This window comes from Anomaloglossus baeobatrachus, chromosome 5, assembly GCF_048569485.1.
Source record: "Anomaloglossus baeobatrachus isolate aAnoBae1 chromosome 5, aAnoBae1.hap1, whole genome shotgun sequence".
NCBI classification, from domain to species: Eukaryota; Metazoa; Chordata; class Amphibia; order Anura; family Aromobatidae; genus Anomaloglossus; species Anomaloglossus baeobatrachus.
The window spans coordinates 501312536-501325571 of NC_134357.1; the positions used below are offsets into that span (position 1 = coordinate 501312536).

The 13036-nt window shown below is 45.0% G+C and overlaps 1 protein-coding gene across 1 annotated transcript in view; it reads right to left on the bottom strand.

Annotated features, from left to right (window-relative positions):
* LOC142312833 (uncharacterized) overlaps window positions 1–13036 on the bottom strand; it is a 125901-nt gene that overhangs the window by 68102 nt on the left and 44763 nt on the right. The window contains 6 exon segments of the mRNA XM_075351818.1: window positions 4362–4452; window positions 7269–7363; window positions 7447–7567; window positions 7650–7826; window positions 7956–8100; window positions 11942–12107. Coding sequence (XP_075207933.1) covers window positions 4362–4452; window positions 7269–7363; window positions 7447–7567; window positions 7650–7826; window positions 7956–8033 — 562 coding nt within the window. The 5' untranslated portion in view covers window positions 8034–8100; window positions 11942–12107.

The window sequence follows — 13036 nt, forward strand, 5'->3', positions numbered from 1 at the left end:
TAGTCGCAATCCGTCGTCCATACAAGTCTATTGGAAGCAGCGGAATCCGTTAACGGATTCCGCTGTTTTCCAAAACGGCAGATTGCGACTGAAGGAAAAAAACTAGCCTAGGGAGAAAAAAGTACTTTAACCATGCTGGCAGCCAATGGAAACATTGGCTTCTATCACAAATATAAAAATGTAGGCGCACTAGGGGATCTGAAAAATAGCAGTGTCCTCTGTAAGCCATGGTTGTCAGTCCCTGGTTCTTTAAGGCTATGTGCCCACGGGGACATTGTCCTGTGGATATATCCGCAAGACATTCCGCAGGTGCTCCCAGAAATCCGCAGCAGAACTTTCTCTGTTTCAATGCTGCGGATATACAGCGGAATGTCGTGTGGATATGGTGCGGGCATTCTGCATTGAGGATACAGTACCATGGCTTCGGCACTGCATCCTCAATGCAGAACAAGTGGTGCAGTGATCGGGGTGGTCATACTTACCTCCATCATGCAGCACCTCGCTTTCCGGTGGCCGGGTCACTGTCAGGCAGCGTCTGGTTCACTGTGCTGGAGGTGGGCGGGCCTGAACTAGCTCCGGCTGTCACATGACCGGAGCTCGTGCAGGCCCCGCCAACCTCTTCCTTCCTGTACCTGGCTGGATCCACCGCGCTGCTGCCGCTGCCGCTACACCGGACGGAGAAGGGGACTCGGGTCTCTATCAAGGCAGGTAAGTATATGGGACCCTGCGGAGAAATCCGCAAAAATAATTGACACGCTGCAGATTTTTCCGCACGAAAATCCGCACGATTTCTGTTGCGGAAAAATCCGCAGCGTGGGCACAGCATTTCCCAAATGCCATAGAAATGGCTGGGGAGTAGCTGTGCTGCAGATTTCTGGAAAATCCGCGGCTTTTCCGCGAGAAATCCGCGGCAAAATCTGCGCATTTTCCGCAGCGTGGGCACATAGCCTTATAGGTCATTTAATTTAAATGCAATCTTTTTGCAGTTATTTAGTTATTAATATGGACATACAGGTGGCACAAAGTTGAAATTAGCCAAACCTGTATGCCTCCTGGATGAGGGCTCATTTGGCAAAAATCCTCTTTTATATCTTCTATCTTCCGGGATATGGGGGTGTGCTGCCTGGACAATAAGGTCTTCATTACACAGGATTCTTCTTTCACTTCTCTTCAGTGTCCCTGAAGAGGCAGAGATTCTGCCTGCCATCTCTCCTCTGCACTGTGAAGCAGACGTGGCTCCCTGGTGCCTGCACATAGCAAAACTGAAGCATGTGACTACAGAAGGGCAGAACAGTGCAGGGAGAGACGACAGGCATAATGCAAAGGTGTAAGATTTATGGAAACACACTAGACATCACAGGGACTATGAAGAGAAGGGGAGGAAGAATCCTGCATAAAGAAGACCAGAGGCAGGCTTATCTATTGGGCAGCACACGCCCCATAGCCCGGAAGATAGAAGATATAAAAGAGGCTTTTTGCCAAACGACTTATCGAGGAGGCATACAGGTATGGCTAATTTCACCTCTATGCTACCAGTACGCCCATATTAATAAATAAAAAAAAATGCAAAAGGGTGACAGATTCCTTTTAAAAGGACACTAATGAACACAACATAAATCAGTAAATACATTCAGTTTCTAAAGTTAATAATGTTGCACTTATCTGGGTGTTTGCATTGAACTTTTTTTTCTTATCAGAAAGCCTCATAGCTGTTGTTTTTATCTATATTTTAATTAAACTTTTTCCTCTGGGAGGGATTTCCCCAGCACTTCTCATATGCAAAGTTTTGATTTCTCATTAACTAGCAAAGTACAAGCTTGGGACCTCTCTTCTCAACCTTCTAAGGTTGTTACAATAAATAGTGGATAACTTACAAACATAAGAATTCGCTTTTAAGTGGTTAGTGGATCAGACAGGGGCACGTTTGTATAGTATCTACGTGTATACAGATGTAATAATTTTCTTTTTTCAAAGTGTTGGATCAAAGTTTGACACAAGTGTCAGTTTCTACAATATGAGGGGGTTTATGAGAAAAGAACTGTACAACAAGTTCCAAATTATTATGCAAATTGGATTGAAGTGTCATAGCGATTAATTTTTTTTTCAATGAAACTCATTGATGGTATTGTGTCTCAGCGTTCTTTGGATCACTGAAATCAATCTCAGATACCTGTGATAATTAGTTTGCCAGGTGAGACCAATAAAAGGAAAACTGGATGTTCTACAATATTAAGCAGGCCACAGTTTTCAAGTAACATGGGAAAGAAAAAGGATCTCTCTGCTGCTGAAAAGTATCAAACAGTGCAATGCCTTGGACAAGGGATGAAAACATTAGATATTTCACGAAAACTTAAGCAGGATCATCGTACTGTGAAGAGATTTGTGGCTGATTGTAAGCATATACGTGTTCGTGCTGATAAAGGCAGAAGGAGGAAGGTTTCTGCCAGGCAAGTCCATCGGATTAAGAGAGCAGCTGCTAAAAAGCCATTACAAACCAGCAAACAGATATTTGAAGCTGCTGGTGCCTCTGGAGTCCCTCGAACCTCAAGGTGCAAGATCCTTCAAAGGCTTGCTGTGGTGCATAAACCTACTATTCGGCCACCCATAACCAGTTCTCACAAGCAGAAACGGTTGCAGTGGGCCCAGACATACATGAAGACTAATTTTCAAACAGTCTTGTTTACTGAGCAACCCTGGATGGTCCAAATGGATGGAGTAGTGGATGGTTGGTGGATGGCCACCATGTCCCAACAAGGCTGCGACATCAGCAAGGAGGTGGAGGAGTCATGTTTTGGGCCGGAATCATGGGAAGACATCTGGTAGGCCCCTTTAGGGTTCCTGAAGGTGTGAAAATGACCTCTGCAAAGTATATAGAGTTTCTGACTGACAACTTTCTTCCGTGGTACAAAAAGCAGAAACGTGCCTTCAGGGGCAAAATCATCTTCATGCCTGACAATGCACCATCTCATGCCAGAATAACTCTGTGTCATTGGCTGCTATGGGCATAAAAGGAGGTAAACTCATGGTGTGTCCACCATCTTCCCCTGACCTCAACCCTATAGATAACCTTTGGAGTATCATAAAGCAAAAGACCTATGGGGGTAGGAGGCAGTTCACATCAAAACAGCAACTCTAGTTGGCTATTCTGACATCATGCAAAGAAATTACAGCAGAAACTCCAAAAACTCACAAGTTCAATGGATGCAAGAACTGTGAACGTGATATCAAAGAAGGGTTCCTATATTAACATGTAACTTGGCCTGTTAGGATGTTTTGGATTTAAATAGCTTTTATTTTAGTGAATGTGACCTCCCAATGCTGCAAATTCCACAAATGAGCATTTTCAGTTCTTTAAAACATATAAAATGTTTAGAAACTCTACTGTGCCTAATAATTTGGAACTGTGCATTTTGAGTTTTTTTTTTACTTTTGAAGAATATACTGTTATCATTGTGAGGTTTCTTCAATAAAATTAGATGTATACTCTTAACGGATGATGACTTTTATTAGACTGACTGTCATTTGCACCGACCATTTAGGAAAATCAGAGAAAAATATCATTTGCATAATAATTTGGAACATGGTATATATAGCATCTTGTATTGTATGCTATACGCCAGTGTGATCCCGGCCTAAGGCTGAGAAAATTCTCATGTAATAACAGTGCAGCCTGTGGCTCACTGGCAATGGTTTTTCCGCTTATATCAAGCATCTCAAGTAGTGATGGGCAAGCACTAACATGCTCGAATGCTCGTTACTCGATTCAAGCTAGTCAGATGCTCAGACAAGCTCTACACAAGTAACAGACATTATGAAAAGTCAATGATTGGCCTGTTTGGGTCTCCGCCCACATACAACCAGCCATAAACAGAGTATTTCTGACAGGAGGGAGGTTTTTTTTCTTGGTCACACTACGTCCGAGAATGTTGTTTTATACCCTGGGAGAGCCATTTAGAGACTGCGGATGGCTCTCCCTGGGGTGCCTGTACACATCATGTAGTGATTGCAGGCCTGTACTTTGTGGTCATTTTTTCACAGACGAAATATCTGAGCACCCGCGATACTTGGCCGAGCTTCGCAAGTACCCCAGCACCCAGATGCTTGATCTAGTAACAAGCATTGCTGAGCACGCTCAATCACTAGTCCCAAGGTCAAAGCCGCAACACTGAAATGTTTAAAAAAAATTAAGAGACATTGAGAAAAAAACATACAAAATGATGTGTGGGTTTTTCTTTTTTTTATTTAAGGGCTAAATTTTAAGGTGTAAAATCGACACAAGAAAATTCTATCCCATTCCCTAAAAATTCAACATATTACTGTACAAGCCATTGACAGAGTAGAATTTAGTGGTTACTACTCACCAAAAAGGTAATCTGTAGGAATCTCCTCTTTATACTGCTCATCACTCGTCACATATGTCCCTGTTGAATTAATATAGGTCACATCTTCACCCTGAAACAAATATTGTAACAGTCAGACAGTCACGGGATATCATTTGAAAGAACAGAAGAGATAAATTATCATAATTACCAAAAATTTCATGACTGTAGTTATCACAAAGCTGTAGGTCTGCTGTATAAATCCAACTTGTCGGCTCCTAATTTTAACCAGCAGTCTCTATAACCAGAAAAATGTGAGACGATCCAGACATCTAATGTCTATGATCAGGTTTATACTGTCCACCAAGTATAAAACATACACTGAATGGCCACTTTTTTTGAGAAAACTTTGGCCTTCAGAATCTCAGCAATTCATTTAATTATAGATTCAACTATAGGGGGCTTTACACGCTACGATATCGTTAATGTGTTATCGTCGGGGTCACGTCGTTAGTGACGCACATCTGGTGTCATTAACGATATTGCAGCGTGTAACACTTATGTGCGACCTGAAACGATCGCAAAAGCGGCCAAAATCGTTTGCCGCGGAGAGGTCGTCCTAAAAGAAAAAATCTTTTACCTCTCATTAGCGATGTTGTTCCTCGTTCCTGCAGCAGCACACATCGCTGTGTGTGACACCGCAGGAGCGAGGAACATCTCTTTACCTGCCTCCACCGGCTATGCAGAAGGAAGGAGGTGGGCGGGATGTTACATCCCGCTCATCTCCGCCCCTCCGCTTCTATTGGACGCCTGCCGTGTGACGTCGCTGTGACGCCGAACGACCAACCCCCTTAGAAAGGAGGCGGATCGCCGGTCAGAGCGACGTCGCAGGGCAGGTGAGCCGTGTGACGGGGGAGCGCAATTTTGTGCGCGACAGACAGCGATATGCCCATGTCGCACAAATGATGGGGGCGGGTATGCACGCTAGCGATATCGGTACCGATATCGCTAGCGTATAAAGCCCCCTTATGTGTTGAAAAAGTTCTGCAGGAATATTGGCTGATGCCAACAGGATAGCTTCTGCCAGTTGTCGGAAATGTTGAAAGATGGATGGTCTGACCTGTTCTGAACAACCTGTTCTACCTCCTCCTAGCAATGCACTAATGAATGAATTAAGATCTAAGCATTGTAAAAATCAGAGAAGCAAGAAACTCTCACTCTCATGTTCCTGCCAGCATACCATAACTATATGACCCTTGTGAAGTGGTGCATCGTCCTGTTACTATAGAATAAATGGCAGCAATAAATGGAAGAACTTGGTTGGCCACAATGGACCAACTGGGCTACAGGGGGACCCCAGGCTTACCCTTTAGTGAGAGGGGTTTGACTAAGCACCCACTGTGAGGCGGACACCAGGTGCTACTCCCATGGCAGAAACAAAGACTATGGCAGCTGACCCCCAGTGCAGGGACAGACACAGGTGCTCTCAGGCAGAGTCACTGGAGTAGCAGGTGCAGCTGGCACAACTGAGAATGACAGGATGGACAGGCAGAGTCACTAGCAAGAACAGGAACCACCTGAGTAGCTGAGACAGATGGCATGGCCGCGGTTGACAGACACAGTTACATGTACCAACAGTGCAAGACAGACAGGTAGCAGGTACCAACAGGACAGAACGGACTGGAACCAGGTACCAACAGGACAGGACGGACAGGAACCAGGTACGAACAGGGCAGGATGGACAGGATCCAGGTACAAACAGGGCAGAACAGACAGGATCAGGTGCCAACAGGGCAGAACGGCCTGGAAATAGGTACCAACAGGGCTGGAACCAGGTGCCCGCAGGGCAGAACGGACTGGAACCAGGAGTCAACAGGACAGGACTGGAAACAGGTGCTGGTAGCACAGGACTGGAACCAGATGCAGGCAGTGAAGGACTAGAGTCGGGTGCAGGCAGGACAGCATGGACAAGAGTGACCTGACGACTAGCTGGCTAGGATATGGAACACTAACTAAACACGGGCGTTGATCAGGCACCTCCCCTACTGAGAGAGTGCTTTAAGTACCCAGTGCCTCTCAGCGATTGCCTGAGCGTCACTTGCTGGGAATTACACGCTGGGCAGCAGTGCACGTGTACGCCCTAGGAGCACTCCCGGAGGGACTTGTCAGCGTTCACAGGCCCCGGGAGGTAGAAGCAGGAAGGACCCACATGGAGCGACGCGGGGTAGCGTGGAGAGAGCCAGCTGCGGCAGTGAGTGAGACCGCGTCCCTGTGGGGAGAGGAGCAAGGAGTACATGGACGCCAGCGTTACAATGGTGTGACAGAAATCTGGATTCATCTGAGCAGACAATGTTTTCCACTGCTCAGGTATAGAATATTTGCTCTCTTTTGACCAAGAAAGTTTTCTCTTAAACATCCATGACACTGGAACTGGTTTTCTCATGTAATCATTCATCTATGTTTAGGAACAACGAGTTCATTGGGACACATTAGATGGACATCAGCGTTGTACTCAGCAATAATTTACATGACTGTGCTCCACTTATTATTCAGAATGATTTTTGTTATTTTCCTCATCCAGTTATGTCCACACAAACTCTTTTGATTATATGTTTTTCCTAGATCACAACATTCTCAATATATGCTTGCCACCACCACACATAAAATGCCTTGAGGTTAGCAATTTTACAAATACTGGTTCCTGGATAATCTAGCAACAATGCCATTCCCTCGTTCATAATTGCTTACATCACTTCAATTTTCCCATTTTAAGTTGCACTCATTGAGATCAAGAGTTTAATTTCCAAATAGTACATGTTAATTTCAGACAGGGCCGATGCCGCTAATAAATTGTCCACTCAGTGTATTATACTGGTGGATAAAACAAGACTGAACACGAGTCTTCTACACATTATAGAGAAGATTTCATGACACCTTCTCTCTATTTACCTGATGATCCTGAAGAACATTTGGATTTTCTTCTTTACAGTCCTGTGGAAGAAGAGGACGGGGACATCTCTCTGGTGTCCTCTCACTGGATAGTCCTGGAAGAAACATATACAGGGACTGAATTAATTCCTTACATACAGATGATTATAGGCCATATGTATTTACTCCTGACAATTACCTGGGGATATGAGGGGCTGGGGAGCCTCCATGATGTCCTTATACAAATTTTTGTGTCCTTCCAAATACTCCCACTCCTCCATGGAGAAATAGATGGTGATATCCTGACACCTTATAGGAACCTGACACATATAATGATACAGTCATCCCCTGATCTCTTCATAGCATTACTGAATAATGTTCCAGAATTCCCAGCAGTGTCACCTCTCCAGTCAGCAACTCAATCATCTTGTAGGTGAGATCTAGGATCTTCTGGTCATTGATGTCCTCATGTATCAGGGGGTGAGGTGGAGGCCCTGTGATTGAGCTCAGGGATTTTCCCCATCCCTCAGACACAGGATCTTGACCGCACTCACTAGAGGTCTTCACTACTGTGTAATCCTGGTTATGGAGAGACACATTAATATATCTCAATAAATACATTTGCGAAGTCCTTATCTCTTCAGTTATGTCCATCTGTTATTCCCATACATAAGAAAGATGTAATGTGACATCATCAGAATCTCTCACCTCTCCAGTAAGGCGGAAGAGGATCTCTAGGGTGAGGTGTAATATCCTCTCCACCATCTTGTCCCTGTCCCTATCCATCCTTGATAGGTCAGTCAGGAATATTCTCTTGTATCAAAGATCTGAGAGGATCCGATATTGTAGGGACCTGAATGGTAGGGAAGAGGACAACGTAACATCATAAAGATCTCATGTAAGAAATCTCTTGAGATTCATCACATAAAATCTCAAATCCAACACCAAAAACAAACAGGCAAATAAAATCTAAAAATATCTGAATTTTTACTGACCCCTTCCGAACATAAGTCATACTAGTTTTTCTTATTTGGGAAGGGGTTTGAGAAATGAATGCACTGGTACGTCTTGGGGATTGTATGGGCACAGGATTTGTGTTCAGCACGATCATCGCTGGAACATTGCTTAACAACCAAACTCCTACTGTAACACCCCTAGCTGTTTAACCTTCTATAGTGATTGCGGCATTTAGAAGGCTCTATAAAGAGTGGGCTTTCTCTCTCTCTGAACTCAACCTTGTGATACAATCATGGGGTGCCAATGGTAGTCATGGCGAATGGAGGTCATGGTCATAAAAATAATGACTGGGTGTGCCAGATACTGTTAGGGCCAGATGGATGGGCAGACCCGGGAGGTGGATCCACTGTGCCGAACTCCCCGAAGAGGGAACGGAGTCCGGTAGCCGGAGCACTTTAGGTAGCAGAACAGTCCGTGCACTTAGAACACAATGGAGAAGTCCCTGGGACCACGGGGTCACTGATGGTGGTCCGGGTGACGGAGCTCAGGTTCGGAAGCCGGGATGATGTCAGGCGGGGTCCGGAACCGTTGGAGCGAGATGGCGGGTCACCGCAGGGAACCGGGATGGTACGGACTGTCAGGATGGTAGATAGGCAGCGTTCGGGGTTTGAGATACAGCAGGACCGGATGGCAATGCAGGATCGGCTCTAAAAGAGAGAGAGGTAAGTATCTCACAGGAACACAAGGAGACCTGACTCCTAGCTTGGGAAACACGAAGAACAGGCCCCGCCCCCTTGGACATTAATCCCCTTTATACCCTGTACCTGTGTGCATCATTTCCTGTCAGTGGACACTGGCCCTTTAAGAAAGGGTCAGTGACCGCGCGCGCGCCCTAATGCGCATGCGCGCGGCCCGGGTGCCAGAAGCCAGGGCAGGAAGCTGAGAGGAGGAAGCAGCAGAGCCGGCCAGGGGCTGGGAAGCCGACGGGCGCCGGGAGCGGGGACCAGAAGGCCTGGGAAGCGCGGCCAATGGAGGCTGGAGAGCGGGGAGCGTGGCAGGTGAGCCGGGGAGCGGAGCAGAGGACCCGGGGAGCGTGACAGATACTGTGATCTGTAAGACCTAACCAGAAGACATCCTGTCAGTGTAAAACCTATAGGGACAAAGGATTCCTATACTGTCCCTCATGATAGGGTCCCTAGGCTATCCCTCACCTCTGGATTGCCCCTGATTGTGGAAGTGCCTAACTATACTCTTGAGTAAAGCTGATCTGTTCCCCCCGCCATCAGGAAAGAAAGGGGCAGGAGTATGATGGAAACACCAAGAGACAGACAGGGATAACAGAAATTCAGTCACACTGCACACTCACAGGAATAAACAGTAAGAAACAAAAGGGAAAAGCAAGAGGGTTTATGCAGCAACAAAAAGGACAAGGGTTAACACCACTACACACAACAATAATTTCACAACCACCAGTAAGCCTTGATAGATCCACCTCTCCAAGGCAGATATAGCCAAACAATAGTTGACACCATAAGAACAGTGCAGCCATATATAGGAGGAGAGTGAATGTTACTGGCTCTCCCATAGTATGTGACCAAAGCAAGCAGTCCAGCAGAGAGTAACTCTTGCTAGCCTGCCCTCGAACCACAGGTCTCTGAGTCGACGCCCGAGTCACCCTGCACTGATCAGAGACATCAGGAAAATTAGCAGGCAGAGTGCAGGAATCTGAAGGTTCCTCAGATCCTGACACTTCCATAACAGTACCAATCTCTCTAAGAGGGGCCTCTGGACCCTCAGGACTTGGTTTCTCTGGATGAAGACAATGGAAAGTCCTAACAAGGCGTTGAGCATGGATATCAGAGGCTGGTACCCAAGTATTTTCCTCAGGACCCTAACCCCGACAATGAACTAAATATTACAATGAATCTGGGTGTGGCCTGGCCAGAGATGTGAGAACAAGCTAAGAAGAGAGCTCCTGGAACTGCTGATTATCCTGATTTCCACTGGGCCATGGAGAGGACAAAAATCATCCGTGCAGCAACCAGAGACCACCCTGCACTTATTGCACAGCTTGGACGGAGGTTACATGGCTGGGGGGACGAGCAGGAGGCAGAAGGAGGCGGCGGCAGGAATGGAAGGTATTGCACAAAATGGTGGTGGGATACAGACACCCTGAGCCAAATACTTTTTACAGCCATCAGGCATGATCAGCAACTGGCATTTCTACTTAACAAGACAGATGATTTAGAAAATAGATTGAGGAGAAACAATGTGCGGCTGATAGGGGTTCCAGAAAAAACGGAGGGCACAAATCCGTCAGAATTCTTTGAGAGATGGCTGTAAAAAGTATTTGGCGCAGAGGTCCTATCCCCCCTGTATGCTGTGGAGAGAGCCCACAGAGTGCCCACCAGACCCCTGCCTCCGGGAGCTTCTCCAAGACCTGTCCTGGTGAAACTACTACATTATAGAGACCGGGATGCGATCATAAGAGCGGCTAGAAACAAAGGGTCCATAACGGTGGACGGCCACAAAATATCCTTCTTTCCTGATTATTCAGTTGAAATTTTAAAAAGAAGAGCTCAGTTCACAGATGTGAAACGCCGCCTGAGAAATGCACAAGTCTCATACTCCATGCTGTACCCAGCGAGGCTCAGGGTGGCTGCACTGCAAGAGACATTCTTTTTTGAAAATCCTAAAGATGCTCTCAGATGGCTCGATATGAATGAACGGCTCAGGCAAAATCCACAACATTGATATGTAACCCTTTAAGGACTTTATGGATGATGAATACTCGACTGTCTGCTGCGATTACATAGGATTGGCCCAGTGGATAAAATTATTATGATACCCATTGATTGGTTCCAGCAGAACTCCCTGGAAGAGGAGTTTGGGTTTCCTTTCTTTCCCTTTTTCACTTCCAGAGATGTTTTTTGTTTTTCTCACTTCCCTGCAATTCTCATTGTTCTCAGGTTTGTTTTTTTTTTCTTCTTGCTTTAAACCATTTTGGGAAGCGGGAATTTTGTCTCTCTTGTTTCGGCTTCAGGATAGACTGGTGCCTCAGTTTCAACGTTTATGTTGTGGAACAACTGTTAGATGCGGGGGGAGGGAGGGAGGATGGAGGGTGGGGAATGTTTCTGCAGCTTTAATCATGCTTTTATATTTATGTCTGCTAATGGTTGTCATGTGGTTCAGGAAGGTGGAGGAGGGTTGGAACTCTTTGCCGGGTGTGACTGCATGCACTACATATGCATACCACCAGGATGGCGGGTAGGATTAACATTCTTTCTTCGAATGTCCGTGGCTTGGGGGACCCCACAAAAAGGGTAGCAGTAATGGAACAGGTCAAATCCCACTTTCCAGCAATCATCTGCCTACAGGAGACACATTTGGAGGGCGACAAAATAGCATACATGAATCGCTCATGGGTGGGCCATTGTTTCCACTCAACCTACACAGCTCATTCCAGAGGTGTCAGTATTTTAGTCCACAGAGTAATCCCATTTGAGATCATTTCATCCACAGTAGATCAGGAAGGTAGATTAATTTGCGTGCACTGTAAAATATTTAACAAGGAGCTCCTTCTGATAACAGTTTATATACCGCCTCCATATAATAATACTGTTATGAACAAAATTGCGGAAATGATTAGCAAGACCCCCAATGTACAGGTGGTGTGCACGGGGGATTTCAACAACATCATTCACCCATATTGGGACAAACACAATGCGGGTACTCACTTAGAACACTATCCTAACTCCAAATTTGGGGACACGGTGGCTGAACTGGCACATTCAGATCTGTGGCGAATCAGAAACCCTGGAATCAAGCGATTCTCGTGCTATTCCAAAACACACAACACTCTGTCCAGAATAGACCTGATCTTGGGTTCGGAGGGTATACTGCCTGTAAAAACATTAAAATTAATACATCTAGTTATCAAACGTTTTATAGTAGGACATATTATATATGTTCACAGTTCTGTTTATGTTGGAGGGCATAGCTTATCGATAAAGTTCTTATAAGGAATAAATATTAAGATATCCATATTGAATATACATAAGTGCTGACATAGTATGGTATATTTATCCATCTGGAAGCTTCTAGAGATTACACCAAGTGACATGTGTCCAGCAGTAATTTCCCTATATGGTTTGGACAGTTGTCATATAACATGACACGATGGAGGGGGCCACTCTCTCCTGCACGTCGCCAACTGACCCAGAATCCTTCCAGCCTGCAAGATGAACACATGCTGAAAAGCCTACAGTATATCACCCCTGCCTTACCATTCAGGATCCAAAGAGAGATGGATGAATATTTTCTATTGATCAGTATGGACTAATTGAACTCTTTTACGTAAGCTAATGCAGTATATTTTTTTTCCTTTTCTGTAACTGAACTGCAACTTTATAATTAGCCAACCATTTTTATCAGATATAAAATACATTTATTTTTTTTATATATATTCTGAAGTCCATTATTCATGCGTCTTATCGCGTATTTGAAGAAAAATATATTTAAGAGTATATTTTTAACATTTGGCGAGCTCAGTCATTCGTGTTTTTTTAAATTTTTGTACTTGTTCCTTTTACTTTGCATAACGGGGACAGAAGTAATATAGATAACTCTTGCAAAGTGTCTGGAATTGACAATTTATAAAAATCACGCAGAACCTAGAAAATACGGATAAGTTCAAGTCGCATGAATGTTTTAAATGAACTTTCAAGAGTTTACAAAGCCACAGAAGTTAACTTTTGACGTGTCTTTGAGCAAGAAAGAATAAGTCAGTCCATAAGAAGTATTGGACGTGCTGAACAAGGTGAATCAAGTCT